At 42.9% G+C, this 19167-nt stretch overlaps 1 protein-coding gene across 1 annotated transcript in view; it reads left to right on the top strand.

Moving 5' to 3' along the window:
* The window catches only part of SEL1L3 (SEL1L family member 3), a 108192-nt gene that overhangs the window by 14754 nt on the left and 74271 nt on the right, over nt 1–19167 (top strand). The window contains exons 2-5 of the mRNA XM_061419837.1: nt 2207–2777; nt 15246–15372; nt 17272–17393; nt 17748–17863. Coding sequence (XP_061275821.1) covers nt 2207–2777; nt 15246–15372; nt 17272–17393; nt 17748–17863 — 936 coding nt within the window. The remainder of the gene's footprint in view (nt 1–2206; nt 2778–15245; nt 15373–17271; nt 17394–17747; nt 17864–19167) is intronic.

The following is a 19167-nucleotide window of genomic DNA, read 5'->3' as shown; positions in this document are numbered from 1 at the left end:
TATATTGTCACCCTGCTTATTTAACTTCTATGCAGAGTACATCATGTGACATGCCAGGCTGGATGAAGCACCAGCTGGAATCAAGATTGCCAGAAGAAATATCAGTAACCTCAGATAAACAGATGACACCACCCTTATGGCAGAAAGCAAAGAAGAACTAAAGAGCCTCTTGATAAAAATGAAAGATGAGAGTGAAAAAGTTGGCTTAAAACTCAACATTCAGAAAACTAAGATCATGGCATGTGGTCCCATCACTTCGTGGCAAATAGATGGGGAAACAATGGAAACAGTGAGAGACTTTATTTTCTTGGGCTCCAAAATCACTGCAGATGGTGACTGCAACCATGAAATTAAAAGACACTTGCTTCTGGGAAGGAAAGCTATGACCAACCTAGACAGCATTTTAAGAAACAGAGACATTACTTTGCCAACAAAGATCCATCTAGTCAAAGCTGTGGTTTATCCAGTAGTCGTGTATGGATGTGAGAGTTGGACTATAAAGAAAGCTGAGCGCTGAAGAATTAATGCTTTTGAACTGGTGTTGGAGCAGACTCTTGAGAATCCCTTGGACTGCAAGGAGATCCAACCAGTCTATCCTAAAGGAAATCAGTCCTGGATATTCCCTGGACTGATGCTGAAGGTGAAGCTCCAATAGTTTGGCCGTCTGATTCGAAGAACTGACTCATTGGAAAAGACCCTGATACTGGGAAAGACTGAAGGCAGAAGGAGAAGCGGAATGTAGAGGATGAGATATTGGATGGCATCACAGACTCGATGGACATGAGTTTGAGTAAGCTGCAGGAGTTGGTGATGGACAGGGAAGCCTGGTGTGCTGCAGTTCATGGAATCGCAAACAGTTGGCCATGACTGAGTGACTGAACTAAACTGAGCTGACTGTGTTTTGGATGTCTAAATCACAAAGTCTCATTTAGAGAAGAGCTCTTATCAGCCATCCATCCGTGCCTCCTAGTCAAAAACCATTGCCTTGATTTCATGACAAAACTTTCCAGATTTTTTTCTGGAAGGAACATCTACACTGAGAGGGCCTCATCATTGAAACATGTAGATAAACCCACAGCTAAAAATCTTTCTTGGCACATATGGCGCCATCCATGGTGAAAAAAAATCAGACAACACAGTCTGTGGTCCGAGCCTGCCTATGTGTGATTTGGAGCAATAGAAACTTCCTGCTGGCTTATTTGTAATGTAGGCTTGTCCTGGCTCAGAACTTACGGAGAAAAAGGGGCCAGGCTGGCATCCCTGATATGTGTTCTCTCGGGCGCCACTTTGAACTCTTCTCCCATCGTCTCATTTGGCTGCTTTTGACTACCATTTGAAGTCAGGACAATAGTTTGAAAATGTCTGCAGCTGGACTGCCTCTTTTCCACTCTAAGGCATGTTCACTGCTACTGTTCAGGATTTGCCCTGAACTAGCTCCTCCATTTGGAAACCAACTCTGGAATGATTGCCATGTAGCTTTGAAAGTCCCATTTTGATCAGCAGATGCTACTCAGTCTGGGGAGAGAGTTTAATATGGCCTAATCTTCACTTGTGTGTATGTTGGTTTTTCTCCAATTGTTTGGTAGTGCTTTCGACATCCTTTATCTTCCACTTTCATTGCCTGATGTAAATGGATATTTTTTTTTCTTCCAGGAATATAATGATTCATGTATCTGTTAATATGGGTGGTGGGATGAATTGGGAGGTTGGGACTGACATATGTGCACTACTGATACTATGCATAAAGTAGATAACTGATGAGAACATAGTGTCTAGAACAGGGAACTCTACTCAGCCCTCTGTGGTGACTTAAATGGGAAGTGAATGCAAAAAAGAGGGGATATATGTATATGTATAGCCAATTCACTTTGCTGTACAGTAGAAATGAACACAGCATTGTAAAGCAAATGTGCATGAGTGCCAAGTCGATTCAGTAGAGTCCAACTCTTCGAGACCTTATAGACTATAGCACACTAGTCTCCTCTGTCCATGGGATTCTCCAGGCAAGAATATTGGAGTGGGTTGCCATGCCCTCCTCCAGGGGATCTTCCCGACCCAGGGATGGGACCTGTGTCTCATGTCTCTTTCATTGACTTGCAGGTTCTTTACCAGTAGCGCCACCTGAGAAGATCTGTAAAGCAATTAAAATTAAAATTAACAAGAATATGATCATTTTTAAATTTACTTCTTTTTTTTTTCTTCTCAGAACTTTGTACCATCTTTGGGCAGGCAGACTTCGCTGACAACGTCGGTGATACCCAGAGCGGAGCAAAGTGTGGCTTACAAAGACTTTATTTATTTCACCATCTTCGAAGGGAATGTTCGCAATGTGTCTGAAGTCTCCGTAGAGTATTTATGCTCTCAGCCTTGTGTTGTCAATTTGGAAGCAGTTGTTTCATCTGAGTTCAGAAGTAGCATTCCCGTGTACAAAAAAAGGTGGAAGAATGAGAAACATCTTCACACCAGCAGAACACAAATCGTACATGTGAAATTCCCGAGCATCATGGTTTACAGAGATGATTATTTCATCAGACACTCCATTTCAGTATCTGTGGTGATACTACGCGCCTGGATCACTCACCAATATAGCAGTGGGGACTTGAATGTTAAATGGGAGGAAAATTTGCTACACGCTGTAGCAAAGAATTACACGCTGTTGAAGACTGTCCCGCCTTTTGAACGCCCTTTCAAAGATCATCAAGTGTGCCTTGAGTGGAACATGGATTATATTTGGAACCTTCGAGCAAACAAGATTCCCCAGTGTCCTCTTGAGAATGGTAGGTCATTTGCCTTGCTAGAAACCTAATGCTCATTTCTTCAGACAGCCTGGATGGGAGGAGGAGGAGTGTATGAGAAAATTCTTATCTTAGAAATGGGGGACACAAGGCAAACAGTCTGTAATTTTGGACTTTGGGGAGAAAAGGGAGAAAATGAAAAGGTGTGAGAAGAGAAAGAGTAGGAGAGAGCAGGATTGAAGATGGAGGTGAGAGAGGGACAGAGGGTCATGAAAGGGTGCTTTGAGAGGCTTGAATATGCTTTACGTTGAAGAGGAACATTAGTGCCACTGAAATAAGGATCTGGAAAATCTTCCTCCTCATGTCCCTCAAAAAGCCCTCACGTGTTGGTTTTGGTGCAGCATTAGCTTGTCAGCCAAGTACCTGAGTTCAACTCCTGTCTCTGCCACTTTCTGCCAGTGTAACTTTGGAACTTTCAGAACCTAGTTTTCTTATCCATAAAATGGGATAATAAGTAACAATTCCCTCAGAGTAGTGTGGTGAGAATTAAATGAGATGTGCTTAACACATAATCAACACTCAGTAAAAAGTAGTAGGCATAATGATGATAGAATGCAAACTCTATATTTTAACCCAAATGTCACAGGGTCACAGCCACTGAGGGATCAATAGAGGAGGCTCCTATGCTTTTTTTCAGCCTTCTTTAAGCACTGGGGTTGGAGATCACTGGCTACGTGCATTTGGAAGAAGAGGGCTATAGTTCTCTCCATTGTTGCAGGGGGCACCTTGCTATGTGGATGTGGAGTGCCTGCCAGCTCTCTCCCCATCCTACAACGGGGAGCCTATCCAGGCATGCTCCCAGGCACTCACCTGGAGCCTGGTCATGTTTGCTAAAGTGGGACCCTAGGATCACCTGTATCAGAATCACCCAGGACTCTTGTTGCAAATGCAGATTCCCATTTCCTGCTTAGACAGGATCTGTGGGGTGTCCGGCCCTGGAATTCACATTTTAAATACATTTCCATGACTCTGATGCACCTTAAAGCTTGAGAATCCCTGGAGCAAGGATAGAGCTGGTGGGACTTTGAGTTGAAGTGGCTGGACCCCCAGGCAGACTTGGAGGATGGGGGAAATCCAATGGCAGTGAATATTTCCTGGGGTCACTCCCAAACAACCCGGCATATAATGAAAACAGAATGGACCAGAATAACCACGTGGTATATAGTTGGTCAGAGGCCACTTGCTGTAGAATCAACACATTTGGCATTGTTTATTTTGAAATAAATAGAGATTTGCAGGAAGTTGCAAAAATGGGATCAAGTCCTTGTTTATTTCCCCCCACTTCCCCTAACTGACATCTTCCATAACTAAAGTACAATATCAAAACCCGGAAATTGACACTGATCTAATACTCCTAACTAGACTGCAGACCTTCTTCAGAGTACACCTGTTTTTACAAGCAGTTTTGTGTGTGCATAGTTCTAGACAATTTCATCCCACATTTTATTTTATAGTCCTCTTCTGTGTCTGGCTTATGTCTGAGCAGTGCTTTAAATGTAGAAAAATCTAGAAGAATCCCCTTTCTCTCTTTCTGTGTGTGTGTGTGTGTGACTGTGCACTTTGGGGGTAGGGTGGGATGGGCAGTTAAGCCTCCGAAATAGTCAAGCTGCATGCGTTTTGATGATCAGCGTGTATCCCTCTTCCAGGCAGGGCCCCATGCTAGCATCTGTCTGGAATGCCTTCCGCGGGGATTCCTAATTTGTTAAGGAGAAGGCAACACGGGGCACAAGCAGCCACAGTTTTGCTTTGCCTCCGATTGATTTTGTCAGGGCTTAATGATTCCATTTCATGTTTGGCAAATCACATATTTCTCATTGAAGAATGACTGAATCGCAAGCTGGAAGTTTTCAAATCAAGTCATTTATGAACTGGCTGAGTTCTTAGGGTGCCCGAACATACCCTTAAAATGCGAAACAGCTTTTCTTTCTTTTGTTGTTCCTTCTCAGTAGTCACTGGGTTCAGGAACAGCGCAGTGGGTTTTGTTTTTCCGCACCTCCTTCAGACCATTACTTTTGGGGCGAGAACCTGTCTAATAAAGGCATAATGCAGAAGAAAACCTTTTCTAAGAGTCAAAGTCACTGACAATGGGAGGGGGGGCTCCATCCACCCGCGAAACCAGCTATTTGCCGGGCTGAGGTTTGTTCACCAGGAAAGGGGAGCACTTCCCCTCCCTGTCTTAAAAAGGAAATCAAAAGAGAGTCTGCCGCAAGCCCCATGGACAGTGCCAACGACCTTTGTTCTTGATATCGGCGGCGCAATGGAAGAGGGCCAGGCCTCTGGCTGGTTCCCAGCGGGGGCTTCTTTATTCTGCTCTTGAAGAACAAGAGTCAAGTCCGAACAACAAGGTGGCATTAGTGCGCCACGGGGGTGCTTTCATGCCTGGCCCCATCGCAGTCTGCCGCCAGCCCTGGTGTGGAGTGGGGGGGGGACATTTTCTGTGTCAAGTGCCTGCTGTCCTGCAAGAGCTCTGTGTCTGAACTAAGTACCCCCTGTGACTTGCTTGCATTTTCTTTTCTCTTTATGAAGAGAGAGCCCAGTCTCGGTGCATACGTGTTCTGTCTGTGTGGTTGGAGCGCCCCCACCTAGAGCCTTCAGTTAGGCTTCCAGAGCCAGATCTGTGCGCCCTGACACTCTTTGCAGCTCATCTCCCATGCTGGGATTGTGCCAGGCCGGCCGGTGGGCTGATTTTGGGTGGAGGTGCAGCCGGCTTCCGTCCCGCCCTGCTGGGTCAACCTACCCCGGATCAGAAGCTGGCAGCCTTTCAGGACACGTTTGTGCCAAGGCTCAGCCACGTGCCCTGCCAGTGCACCTGTTCCTGCCTTTGGCCAAGAGATCCACCCTGCCTGGGGCCCGCTGATTGTCTGTTCCCTCCGGGGGAGGACACCGGGCTTTATCCGCTGCCCTGTCACACGTGTGCCTGACTCACGCATGAGCTCACCCAGAGAAAGAAATCAACCGCTGGGGCTGGTGGATCCAGGGGCGCACCTGGACTGCGCGTTCTGTTGTGAGAGGTCAGCTGGCCCTGCGGCCTCCATCTTCAGCCCCGACCTCATATTCAGTCGCTGTTCACCACGTGTCTGCTGTCATCCTGGTCTAAGCCACCATTGTCCCTGTCTGGATTCTGGCCGCAGTCTGCAAATGGCCTCCCTGCTGGCCCTTGTCCCCCTATGCAGTGGCCCCTGTAGCCAGCTCCTCCCTGATGGAGTAGGGAAGGATCGCCCACGTCCCTGAGCATGGCTTGTGGAATCTGTCCCTGTCCCCTTATCGGCCTCATCTCCTGCCACACCCCCCCTTGCCCACCTGTTCCAGCCATGCAGGCCTGCTTGCTTCTCCCTTGATGTACCAAGTTCATTCCCACTTTGAGACATTTGCATCACTGTCCCCTCTCCCTAACATGCTCCTCCCCTAGATCACTGTGTGACTTGCTCTCTTACCTCCTTGCAACCTCTGCACGAATGTCATCTTACTGGGGACAGCATCCTAGACCACCTTATCTAAGATGGCAGCCCTACCCAATTGTTCCCGCCACACCAGTATCCACCTTTTATTTCCTTCATAACCTTAGCACCCCCAGGCCTTGTAATTGAATATACTGAATGGTTTATTTGCCTGTGGAGTGTCTCTGTACTAGCACACAGGCTCCACAAGGCCTGGGTTGTCTGGTTCTGGTGCCCAGTGTGGCACCCTGTACACAGCAGGCACATGACAACTGCTTGTTGACTGAGGGATGAGGGCTCTTAGCCAAGAGGCAAGGACCCTTTCTCTCTTAGCTTATATGTGACCATCACACTGTGACAGCTTTCTTACATGGCTATGGTAGGGAGCGTGTAGGGTGGGGTCAGCTGTGTGCCTTCCGTAGGGCCTGTACACACTGAGGCTTCCTGGGTGGAGACCGTTTTGCTGCACTGGTTACGGCTGCAGTGATTCTCCTTTGCAACTACACATGAGCACACCTTCACCCTGCACCTGCCCTCTAGCTCCAGTCTGTGATCACTCATCTGTATGACTTGGCTAATGAATCTCTTTTTACTGGAAGCTGCCACCCTGCCCCTACCCTCAACATTCTCCCAGCCCCATGGCCATCTTTCATGTTTTCCTAGCAAAATCATAGTCATATTTCAGTAGTCTGCTCAAATTTTCTACTCCTTCTCCACAAAGGTTTCTTCTTTTCTTTCCTTTTTTGATTCTCAAATCAGAAACTAACTTTCTGCCCTCCAGCTTCCTCTAGTTCTCTCTTGGTACTCACCACCCCTTATGTGTATCATGTTCAATTCCATAAAGACCCATCCTGCACCAGTTTCTTTACTAAGTCTGGAGATTCAAAGACGCAGACATGGTCCTTCTCTTTAACGTGGTTATCCAGAAGTAAACACAGCTCCCAATAGTAACAGTCACTTTCCCTTACTGAGCACTCACTGTGTGCCAGGAACTGTGCTAAGTGCTTGTGCAAGTATCTAATTTAATACCAGTGCACGACTGTCATAATTTATAGAGGAGGAAACTGACTCAGAGAACTAGAGTAATTAGTCTAAAGTTACTCAGCTAATGATGGAACTAGGACTTGAACTCAAGTAGTTTGGTTCCCAAACACCACACTTAACTACTAAGCTATATTGCCAGGGGATGTTGTGAAGCTATTTATTTATTTAAGTCACTTATTCATAGAAAAAAGTTACTGAGCAATCTGCATCTTAGGTCCTTTGCAAGGGTTCTTCACAGAGGAAATGACATTTGAACAGAAATTTTAAGAAAGAGTAGAGTTTCCATAGTCAGAAAAAGAATAAAGGAAAACCCACCTTCCAGCGCAGGAGACATGAGAGACACAGGTTCAGTCCTTGAGTCGAGAAGATCCCCTGGAGGAGGGCATGGCAACCCACTCCAGTAGTCTTGCCTGGAGAATCCCATGGACAGAGGAGTCTGGTGGGCTACAGTCCATGGGGTCACAAAGAGCTGGACATGAATGAAACAACGTAGCATGCACGCACGCACATCCAGGCGGAAGGAAAAAGAGAGAAGGGAATGCAGTCTGACGCGGGAATGGGGATGAGCCTGCAACCCTTGGAATGAGGGATGGCAAATGGGTTTCATCTTGCTTGCCAGCTCAGAGCAATGGGGGTGGCTACCTAGAGCACAGTGCTGAGGAAGATTCTGAGGCCGAGTCTGTGCTTAGTGAGAGAGACGCCATGTGGATTGATTACCAGTGTCTGCCACAGGTGGAAGTGTGGAGTAGTCACACTTGAGCTTTTGTTCAGGTAAAGTCTGAAGTGTGAGATGGGCAGTTCCGGAAAGAAGATTGGAAAGGCAAGTTGGGGCGACACTTTGGAGTTCCTTAGATGCCATGCTCAGATGTAGCAAGCATTTTGTTCTACTTCCACCTGCTGCGTGCTCAGTCCAACTCTGTGACCCCGTGAACTGTAGCCGACCAGACTCCTCTGTCCATGGGATCTCCAGGCAAGAATACTGGGGTGGGCCGTCGTGCCCTCCTCCAGGGATCTCTTATGTCTGCTGCACTGGTACTTCCACCTAGACGAAGATTTTTCTGATTTTCCCTCTTAGGTCAGAAACTGGCAGTCTCCTTCTTCTCCACTCTCTTGTCCTTTCACTAAAAATTCATTCTCATTTTCAGACCCAATGGATTGTAAGTAAGATTTCCTTATAACAAAACTCGTTTACAACAAAATCATAGAAGACTAACTCAAATTTTGGAGACAGACTTTACGTGTCTCTGTGAAAATATCAGTTTATTCAGTGGAACAATTCAAGTTAATGATATGATGATGCTTTTTGTAATTATAAGAACTACAAATGTGACACTCTTAGAGACAAAAGAGACTGCTTTCTTTCCCCCAGGTAATCACTGTAGACTTGGATTTTTCAGCAATACCATTAATGAATGCCTAGCGTCTGCATTGGCCTTTATGATTTTCAAGTCACTTTTTCCATGCGCAGTGTCTCATTTAACCCTCATAAGAGCCCCGGGGGAGGACAGTATTTTCATTCTCTTTTTACAGAGGAGAAAATTGAGGCTCTGGGAACTTGTTTAATGGAGTCCAAGTTCTTGCTTCTTTCAACTTTGCTAAGCTGCTTCTCTGACATATGCTAAAACAATTCCAACCCAGGTTCTAAATTAGAAGGAATACACTTTTGTCTAAGTTGAATTTTGACTGACATGAATCACCCTGTTTTCCTCAGCCACTGGACTTTGCCTCTTTGAAGTGGATTGAACCGCCGGGGCGCCCAGGGCGGGGCAGGCCTTTGCATGTGGCAGTCTCCTTCTCCCTGCCTGCATGGAAATGTCCAGAGATGTTCTTTTCTCTTGTAGCCAGCAAAGTAATACATGTACCTGGTTAAAAAATTCAGAGAGTGTTAAAAAGTTTTGGGGGAAGAGTAAATTCCTACCTGCCCCAGTCTTTTGGTCCTATTTCTTAGAGCCAAGCTCAATAACACTAGATTCTGTGTTTCCTTCCAGGGATGCTCTCTGCCCATATAATCATTAGGCTGATAGATCCTTCTCTTCTTACACACCTGGGAAGATACTAAAGATTCTGCTTTGCGCTCATTAACAATATGGCAGAAATTTTTTCTATGTCAGTACAGGAAACATGACCACATTCTTTGCAATAGCTTCCTAGCATTGCATTGCGCGACAGTCCATAATTTATTTGCCCTGTCCTCTGTTGATGGTCATGCAGGTCGTCTTTTGTCTTTTACTGTTAGCAACAAGGTTTCTGTAAGCACCTTTGCATGTGTATCTTTGTGCACACAAATAAATATGTTTGGAGGATAAATTCCTGGGAGTGGAATTTATTTATTCTTAAGACTCCTAGTGTTGAACATCTTACAGACTTTCTTAGTCACTCACTTCTTTGCCTAGTGCCCTTTGCAGCGAGAAATTCCAACCTAAATCATACTTGCTAGAAAGTAGAATTTTTTGTTCCCAGGCTTTGGCTTTAAGGACAATTAAACTCCCAATCACCACTGCCTGTTTAGTGTCCTGCCTTTGGAAAGAAGATTGAGTTATCATCATTCTAACTTTACTTCTCTGTGTCGGAAAATCGTAGCTTATTTTCCTCCAAGTTCCCCTTACAGACTTTTAGCCTCAGGAACATCCCCTGGAGAAGGAAATGGCAACCCACTCCAGTATTATTGCCTGGAAAATCCCCGGGATAGATGGACCTGGTGGGCTATAGTCCATGGGGTCGCAAAGAGTCAGACACGAACTGAGTGACTAAACAACAAAACAATGAATTCTTTGCTTCAAGACTATCTCTAAAGAAAAGTGAAAGTGAAAGTCACTCAGTGGTGTCTGACTCTCTCAATGAGAGACTTTATTTTCTTGGGCTCCAAAATCACTGCAGATGGTGACTGCAGCCATGAAATTAAAAGACACTTGCTTCTTGGAAGGAAAGCTATGACCAACCTAGACAGCATTTTAAGAAGCAGAGACATTACTTTGCCAACAAAGGTCCATCTAATCAAAGCTATGGTTTATCCAGTAATCATGTATGGATGTGAGAGTTGGACTGTAAAAAAGCTGAGTGCTGAAGAACTGAAGCTTTTGAACTGGTGTTGGAGAAGATTCTTGAAAGTCCTTTGGATAGCAAGGAGATCAAACTAGTCCATCCTAAAGGAAATCAGTCCTGAATAGTCATTGGAAGGACTGATGCTGAAGACGAAGCTCCAATATTTTGGCCACCTGATGCAAAGAACTGACTCATTGGAAAAGACCCTGATGCTGGGAAAGACTGAAGGCAAGAAAATAAAGTCTCTCACTGTTGCTTCTTGACCTGCATACAGATATCTCAAGAGGCAGGTAAGGTGATCTGGTATTCCCATCTCTTGAAGAGTTTTCCAGTTTGTTGTGATCCACACAGTCAACGGCTTTGGCGTAATCAACAAAGCAGTAGATGTTTTTCTGGAATCCTCTTGCTTTTTCGATGATCCAGTGGATGTTGGCAATTTGATCTCTGCTTCCTCTGGCTTTTCTAAATCTAGCCTGAACATCTGGAATTTCATGGTTCACATACTTTTGAAGCCTGGCTTGGAGAATTTTGAGCATTACTCTGCCAGTGTGTGAGATGAGTGCAATTGTACAGTACTTTGAACACTCTTTGGCATTGCCTTTCTTTGGGATTGGAATGAAAACTGACCTTTTCCAGTCCTGTGGCCACTGCTGAGTTTTCCAAATGTGATGGTGTATTGAGTGCAGCACTTTCACAGCACCATCTTTTAGGATTTGAAATAGCTCCACTGGGATTCCATCACCTCCACTAGCTTTGTTCATAGTGATGCTTCCTAAGGCCCACTTGACTTCACATTCCAGGATGTCTGGCTCTAGGTGAGTGACCACACCATTGTGGTTATCTGGATCATGAAGATATCTTTTTTGTATAGTTCTTCTGTGTATTCTTGCCACCTCTTCTTAATATCTTCTGCTTCTGTTAGGTCCATACCATTTCTGTCCTTTATTGTCCTCATCTTTTTTTTTTTTTTTTTAATGTCACTCAGGGTGATATATATATATTTTAAATATCACTCAGGGTGATATTCAAAACATTTAACAAATAGTATGAGGTGGGGGGCCCAGGCAGGCTCCTCCAGGCACTGGCCCTGGTGCTGAAACAGAATGTGCTGAATATTGTTACTGAGCCAGATTCTACTCTGAAGGAGAAGCCAGAGTGGGTATTGTGTGTGTGTTGGGGTACATCATCTAAACAATATGGACATATTTCAGTATTTTAACAACCAGTAGAGCCGCACATGGGCATGCCAGCTGAACATCAGCCCTAGTTCTCTCTGGAAGGACTTGTGAGATGTGATGTGGTTTAATAACAAGCACATTGGTTTGCAGTGGGAGACCAGGTTTGAGTCATATTTGGGTCTCTTATTATACGACCTTTAACAAGACACGAACACTTCTCTTGTCTCCAAATGAAGGAGTTTGCACCATGTTAAATCTAATGCTTCTTCTTGCTCTAAAATTTGAGGAAACAAAGCAATAAAAGTGGCCAAGGGAGCGGGTTCCAAACCTGAACTGATTCTATGGCATTTTGTGTTTATGTCACAATAATGCCTCTTCCCCATGTAACTTCCTCATTCAAGGTTAGCCAAAGAAATGGATTTGGGGGAAGGATCTGAAAAAAGAGACATTTAATTTTTGGCTTGGGGGGTATGGGGAACATTGTAGAATTATGGAACATGTTGGGTGAAAGAGACATAGATCCAGATCCTGATTTGGCCACAGCTGTGTTCATTTGTTCATTTATCCATTCACTCCCTAAATGTTTTTTGAGCCTCTATCATGTTTTGGCCACTGTTCTGGCTCTGAGGATGGATTAAAGAATGAAGTAAAGTCCTTGCTGTGTTGGAGCTTACATTCTATGTTAGCAATTCATTTAACCTCTTTGAGCCCATGTTTTGAACTGGAGTTTACCTACCTGTAAATCCTTCAATGGGCAATGGCATTGTTACTGCTATTTACCATTTAATGCCTATGATAGTCATCACAAATCAATTATAGCAGTCCAAGCAGCCAATCAGTTCTTGGAGGATGTTGTTTATCCTGGGCTAATATTTTATGTTGATGCATTTTATGTAGATGAATTCTCAAGTCTTTCCCTACTCCAAAATTTTTCGTTTTTATTCATTATTTCTAATGAAATGGGAAGACAATATTGTACTGAGGGAAACTGTAATAGAACTCCAAATCATAGAACTATCATTAAAGCTACAGATTTTACAAGAAAACCATCATCACTTTGGTTTTGTTGGACACAAAAGATATGTGTTATTGTAAAATTATTTTAGATCTTTGGGTCTTAGATTTTCCCTCCACAGTCTTTTGCTGCAAGTTCTCTTATTCAACTAGCTTTACTTTGATCCCAGGATAAAGGAAAGGCTCATCAACATTCACTTTTGACTCCTTTCACTTTGGAAACCTCCTTTATGAAACCTCCTTTTACTGTAGTCAGGTGGGGCAGAATCAAATCTTGCTCATTCTGATAAATTTTTCTACTATATACTAGATAACTCAACAGCAATCACCAGCAGAAGGCTTCCCAGGGGGCTAACATGGCCATCTGGTCTCCTATGTTTTGCTCACCATGGTGGAAGCTAGCCAAGGTTGGGCTGACATCAACCTCTCGGTCAGTTTTTTTCTGTGGATTCTGAAGACACCCTTGCAGTATTTCCATTCCTAATCCTCTTTCCTGGCTCCCATAACTGACCAGCAAGTCCAACGTGCCCACATCGAGCTCAAATTGCAAAGAAAAAAGTTTGAAGTATTTCTGTTGGAATTAATAACTCCACCCTTTGGGGTTTCTAAATGTATCTCTGAGACTATGAAAACATCGCTCTTATGATTTCCAAGTTATAATGAACTAGAGGTACCTCTTTATATAGTGAAGCATTTTTCCCCAATGAGGAATGAGAGCTGGGGTGTCCTCTATCCCAGGCTCAGGCTCCTATAATTTTCGCCAATATTGTCATTTGGTAACTTGCCCAAAAGTCAACTCTTCCCTCTCTAAGAAGACCAGGAAAGCAGATTATTTCCACCATTTAAATATAGACCTTTAGACCAAGGAGCATTTTAAGAAAGAGAAAAGATGATCTTTGTTTCTAGGTTGAACTCAGTGAATTAATTTTTCTTTGAAATGGGGTGGAGTATGTGAAATAAAAAGTCCATATTAACTTTTTAGACCTCAAATACAGATGAAATAACTCAGTTTTCTCTGTAAGATTTGTTATAGGTACTCCTCTTTTCTAGAGCCACAGAACTCTCCCACATGTGCAAAATAAAGTGGAAGACTCTCTAGTTTTTTGTGTCTTTTAAATTCTTTAAAAAAATTAATTATTTTTAATTGAAGTTTAATTGCTTTACAGTATTGTGTTGTTTTCTACCAAACATCAATATGACTCATCCATAGATTTACTCATGTCCTCTCCCACTTGAACATCCTTCCCACCTCTCTGTCCATCCCACCCCTCTAGGTTGTTACCAAAGACTCTGGTTCTGAAGCGTATGGTGTTTTGCCTTAACAAAAGAAACCACTCATTATACACAATTCCACTCATTACACAACAATTCCAATATTTAATAGAAGATTATTTAACTTAATTTCAATATGCAGTCATTAAAAAAGAAGAAATAGAAGCATTAGAGAGAAGTAGTAGCATATGCTATGCTAAGTCACTTCAGTCATGTCCGACTCTGTGCGACCCCATAGACGGCAGCCCACCAGGCTCCCCCGTCCCTGGGATTCTCCAGGCAAGAACACTGGAGTGGGCTGCCATTTCCTTCTCCAATGCGTGAAAGTGAAGTTGCTCAGTCGTGTCCGACTCTTAGCGACCCCATGGATTGCAGCCTACCAGGCTGCTCCGTCCATGGGGTTTTCCAAGCAAGAGTACTGGAGTGGGGTGCCATTGCCTTCTCCGAAGTAGTAGCATATACATCACCAAATTGGGCCGAAACCTACATCCAGACTTGAACAGTGCTGGGAAGTCCTGAATGACAGCAATCTGGAGTCCTAGTTGGGAAAAGGATCCTGGGCCGTGTGTTCACTCTGCAAGTAAGAGTTCAAATTGCAGTTTTTGCAGTTCTCACAACCCCAGGCTGCAAACTGATATCATTATCGGTTTGCATTCAGAAATGCAGCTCTGGTTTTTCTTTAACTTTTACAACGCTCTCTGTTTCACCTTGTGAGTCAGAAGACTTCTTAGACCCCAAGTGAAAAAGTGAAAGTTGCTCAGTCATGTTGGACTCTTTGCGACCCCATGGACTATATGTCTCATGGAATTCTCCAGGCCAGAATACTGGAGTGGGCAGCCATTCCCTTCTCCAAGGGATCCTCCCAACCCAGGGATCAAACCCAGGTCTCCCGCATTGCAGGCAAATTCTTTACCAGCTGAGCCACAGGAGAAGCCCTAGGGCTGAAGAAATTCCAGGGCCCACTCCCTTTCTTATCTAAAGTGCAACTTGACCCATTGAACAATACATATACATATTTATTTATTATTTATTTAGTATGGACCATACTGTTAATATTATTACACAAATTCAAAATGCTTTTCATAGCATTAGACGGGCAGGATGTAAGGTGGTTAAGCACATAGAATCTAAGCTGGAAACTTGAAATTTCGTTCTACTACTTATTAGCTCTTTTACCTTAGGCAAGTTATTTTACCTCTCTATACTTCAGGCTTTTCATCTGTAGAGTGGGACTAATGAAGACTCTCCTTTGTAGGGTTGCTATGGACATGAATTGAGATAGCTCTGTGCAGTGTCTTGGGTGCCTGGCATATATTCAGTGTGCCATAAACGTTTGCTGATATTTTCAGACGATTCACTTAAATGTTTGATTGGAGCTAGGCAGTAGGTTCCAGAAAGAATGTGGTGTTGAAAGCCGTGTTTTTCTGGAAATAATTAAAAGGCAGCTGTCTTGCTGTTTACAGATGTGGTTACCCTCCTGGAATTTCTCTATGCCTCCAGTGGAGAAAACACAGGCATTGTGAAGAAGTTCCTGAGATTTCAGAATCGAGAGCTGGAGGCCACTCGACGCCAGCGGATAGATTACCCAGTGTAAGAAGGGGCTGGTGATGGGGGGCCAGTGCGGCCATAGTGTTCTTTTTATCTGAGGACCAGAGCAGGCTGATCTGACTCACACACTTAGTCACTCAAACATGTCTGACTCTTTGTGACCCCAAGGACTGTAACCCACCAGGATCCTCTGTCCATGGGATTTTTCAGGCAAGAAATACTGGAGTGGGTTGCCATTTCCTTCTCTAGGGGATCTACCTGACCCAGGTATTGAACCTGCATCTCCTGTGTCTTCTGCATTGCAGGCAGATTTTTTTACCCGCTGAACCATCTGGGAAGTCTAGGGCAGGCTAGTGGAGCCACTTAGGAGGACCTACTCTGTAATATGCTTTGAGGAAATGATGAGCTCTTCATAGCTTAGGCAGAATTTGTGGACCCAAAAACTTCAATGCATTTGGAAATCATTCTCTCACTTAGCAATCCCCAGTTTGCCTCCGAATGATTGGTATGCCAGTCTTGGGAATGACCTAAGTAAGGGAGTCAGGTGTTGGGGCCTGAGGCTTTGCAAGGTGTCAAATGCAGCCAGCCACAGCCCTGCCAGATTGCAACTTTTGCTTTGCTTTTTCTGCCTTGGAAGATTGGATGAGCTGCTTGAAATCTCACAACTTCTGATCTCCTCCATTGATTTCAGCAAAACCCAGATATATATATTTTTTTCCTTCTGCTGAATTGAAGATGCTGAAAATGGTTCGTGGTTCACCTCAGACCGGATGGATTCAGCAGAGTGATTTAATTCTTCCCATGCTGCTGGCTGTAGAAAGATCTTGAGTCACTTTACTAAGCGTATGTTCTTGCTAAGCTTCCTTGTAATAACTTATCTTCATGAGCTTGCTCAGCTGGGTGGGTCAGGAGGGAGCTGTGTGGCACCATCTGTTTGTATATCTTATCACTGATTTGGAGGCCAGATTATAAAGCCCAGAATATTCTAACATTCTAAGGCCTTGTTGGGATGAATCCCCAAAGAATCTGGGGCTGCTGCCATTTTAACCCAAACTGTGAATTGGTTTTTGGGGAAATGGAGAGCATTCTCTGTACTGGTTTTGACCTTGATTCATGTTTTACTCACAAAACACAATTGCTCTCAGCTCATCTTTAAACTGCTGGTCACTAGCACAATATGTGACATCAAGCAAGTGTTCAAACAGCAAATATTTGTTGAATGATTTGTGGATCACAAAGCTTGGCTAAAATATTTCCTCTTGAAGTTGACTACTGTTATTTTATCCTCACTTGGCAAATCACAGATGGACAGTGTATTTTTTTCAACTAAAATAGCCCTTGTCCAGAAATGGAACAATTAGAGTAGTTGCTCCATATCGGTGAGCCAGAACTGTGATACCAAACAACCTCATGTGTGCATTAAAATAGTATTTCTGGGTCCTATTAGCATATGGCAATGCCATTTGCAGATTATGACATGTTTCTGCCTTAGGGCTTTTATCTTTGAAAGAAATGAAATTGCTCAAAAAGCCCTAATTATGTTTTTTTTTTTTTAATCATTGAAATTAGAATAGCTTCTTATCAAATCACCTCTTATTAAAACCCAGATTTTTAGTCTGTGTCTGGCTTTATAAGCCTTAATCAAGTATTCAAATGGCAGGTCCGTGTGATTCTCAAAAAGGCATAGGAAGAGTTTTTGGTGCAAGGTACAATGTCTGCTAGTTTTGTACAGTGACGCTTAACTCCTGTCTTTCGCAGTTACTATAACTACCTCCTTTGTTTCTAAAATCAAGCTTTGCAAGTGGATCTCCCATGATGAGCACGAAGGCAAATTCATCCCTTCAATGGAAAAAAAGCAATTTACTTGGTCATTGTTAACTATAATTACCTGTTCTTGGATGATATCAATCTGCAGAATTTTTTTTCTCCTCACTCTTGCAGGTTTACTGTTTCACTGTGGCTTTATTTACTCCATTATTGCAAGGCCAATCTCTGTGGCATTCTGTACTTTGTTGATTCTAATGAGATGTACGGCACACCTTCTATATTTCTTACTGAAGAGGGTAAGTATGAAATAGAATCTTTAGAACGATATGTGGTTTTCTTACTCTCTGTCTTTTGGCCAATATGTCTGTCTAGAATAAGGAACGTTGTCATTGTGGCAATGCAGTAAAGAATGATGGTTTCCAAATATGGGCTTCAAGTTCAACTTTTTCCGGAAGCTTAAAACAAACATTTTCAATACAGACGAATGTACTTAGGTGTTTTTTGTTGTTTTGTTTCATTTTGCTTTTATTTAAAGGAAGAAGGAATGTGATCTAGTCATAGCAGTTTTGGAAAATCATTGAAAAGATATAGCCACTTCTTTCACTTCTAAGTTTCTTTGTCATTTTCACAAACTTTTGTTTTCCCTTTAGGCTACTTGCATATTCAAATGCATCTTGTCAAAGGAGAAGACCTTGCTGTAAAAACGAAATTCACCATACCTTTGAAGGAGTGGTTTCGCCTGGATATCTCTTTTAATGGCGGCCAGGTACCAAGAGCATGTTCCATCATGAATCATATCAGCACCATCACTTAACTTTAAGCATTGCTGTAAAGTCAGGGAGCTAAGAAATCTGCAAAAACAAATTTGTGGTAACTGATAAACTTTTACAACCATAACACTTTTTTTAAATAAAAATTTTATAGTTGGAATCTTAAATCATAAGCATTCTATCCCATTTAATTAACTTTTAAAGTGCTTTTTTTGACTATATTGTGAATGAATAATACATCTAGCTATATAACCACAATTATCTGAGCAATTCAAGCCTTTTTTCCTAGCAAAATAGGCTTTGAGGAGATAAATGGTAAAACAGCCTTGGCCATATTTATATAGTGTTATCAAATCTACAACTTTTTTATAGGAAATTTATTGGTTCGCTCAGCCAAGAAGTGGCTTGACTGTTTTTGGCAGTGAAAACAATTGCTTGTGCTTGACATTAAACAAATAATAACCAACAAACCTCAGTGATAATTCTGGTGAGGCAGACGTTCTTTATCTACTTTGTACTACGAAACACTGCACATAACAGTTTCAAGCACTTATAACACAGATTTTATGGATTATGGCAAATCTCTTGTTATTATTGAAGAAAATGCCATTCCTTTATATTGTTATATATGATACTGGTATACTACCTTTTTTCTGGTTACTTTCTTATCAACTTTTCTTACTGATTTGTGATTTTCTGAAAACGAAACTGGAAAAGACGTTTTGTTTGTCTTCTGTGTTAGAGAATACACAGACTTCCCTTGGTGGTTAGGTTTATCACATGTCCTTTTTCTGAAGAGAAGAGAAATTGGGTCAGTCCTTGTAGCTTAACTGAGGAGCGTTTGTAAGACATTAGCTGGCATTTTTGTATGTTTGTTTCCTTAATGTTAGGTGACATTGCTGTGGTCCGAGTTTTAGCTTCTCATTTGCATGAAGATTATGATGACATTTAGCTTGGTTGCTGCTTTCTCTTAAGGTCAGGTCAGTGCCTCATATCACTTAGGTATCAAATCATCAGAGCAAATCACAGATCTTGTTTTATACCTGCTGTATGCCAGGCACTATGATCAAGGAGCTTAGAGACTATTTACGGAAGTCACATAGAGCAGGTAAAGGGGTGTCATAAGGTGAGCCTAATTGCCAGATGATTCATATTCATTCGCAGAAGAGAGACATCCAACTTCATGCTGGGATGCTCAGGGAAGGTTTCCTAAAGAAGGTTCCTACAGATGGGGCACAGAATTTAAATGGAGAAACAGAGGAGATATTTTAGCCCATCATTGGATGCTCACTTCCAATTT

This window comes from Bos javanicus, chromosome 6, assembly GCF_032452875.1.
Source record: "Bos javanicus breed banteng chromosome 6, ARS-OSU_banteng_1.0, whole genome shotgun sequence".
NCBI classification, from domain to species: domain Eukaryota; kingdom Metazoa; phylum Chordata; class Mammalia; order Artiodactyla; family Bovidae; genus Bos; species Bos javanicus.
Note: the sequence above shows the minus strand (reverse complement) of the source record. Positions and strands in the feature narration are given on the sequence as shown.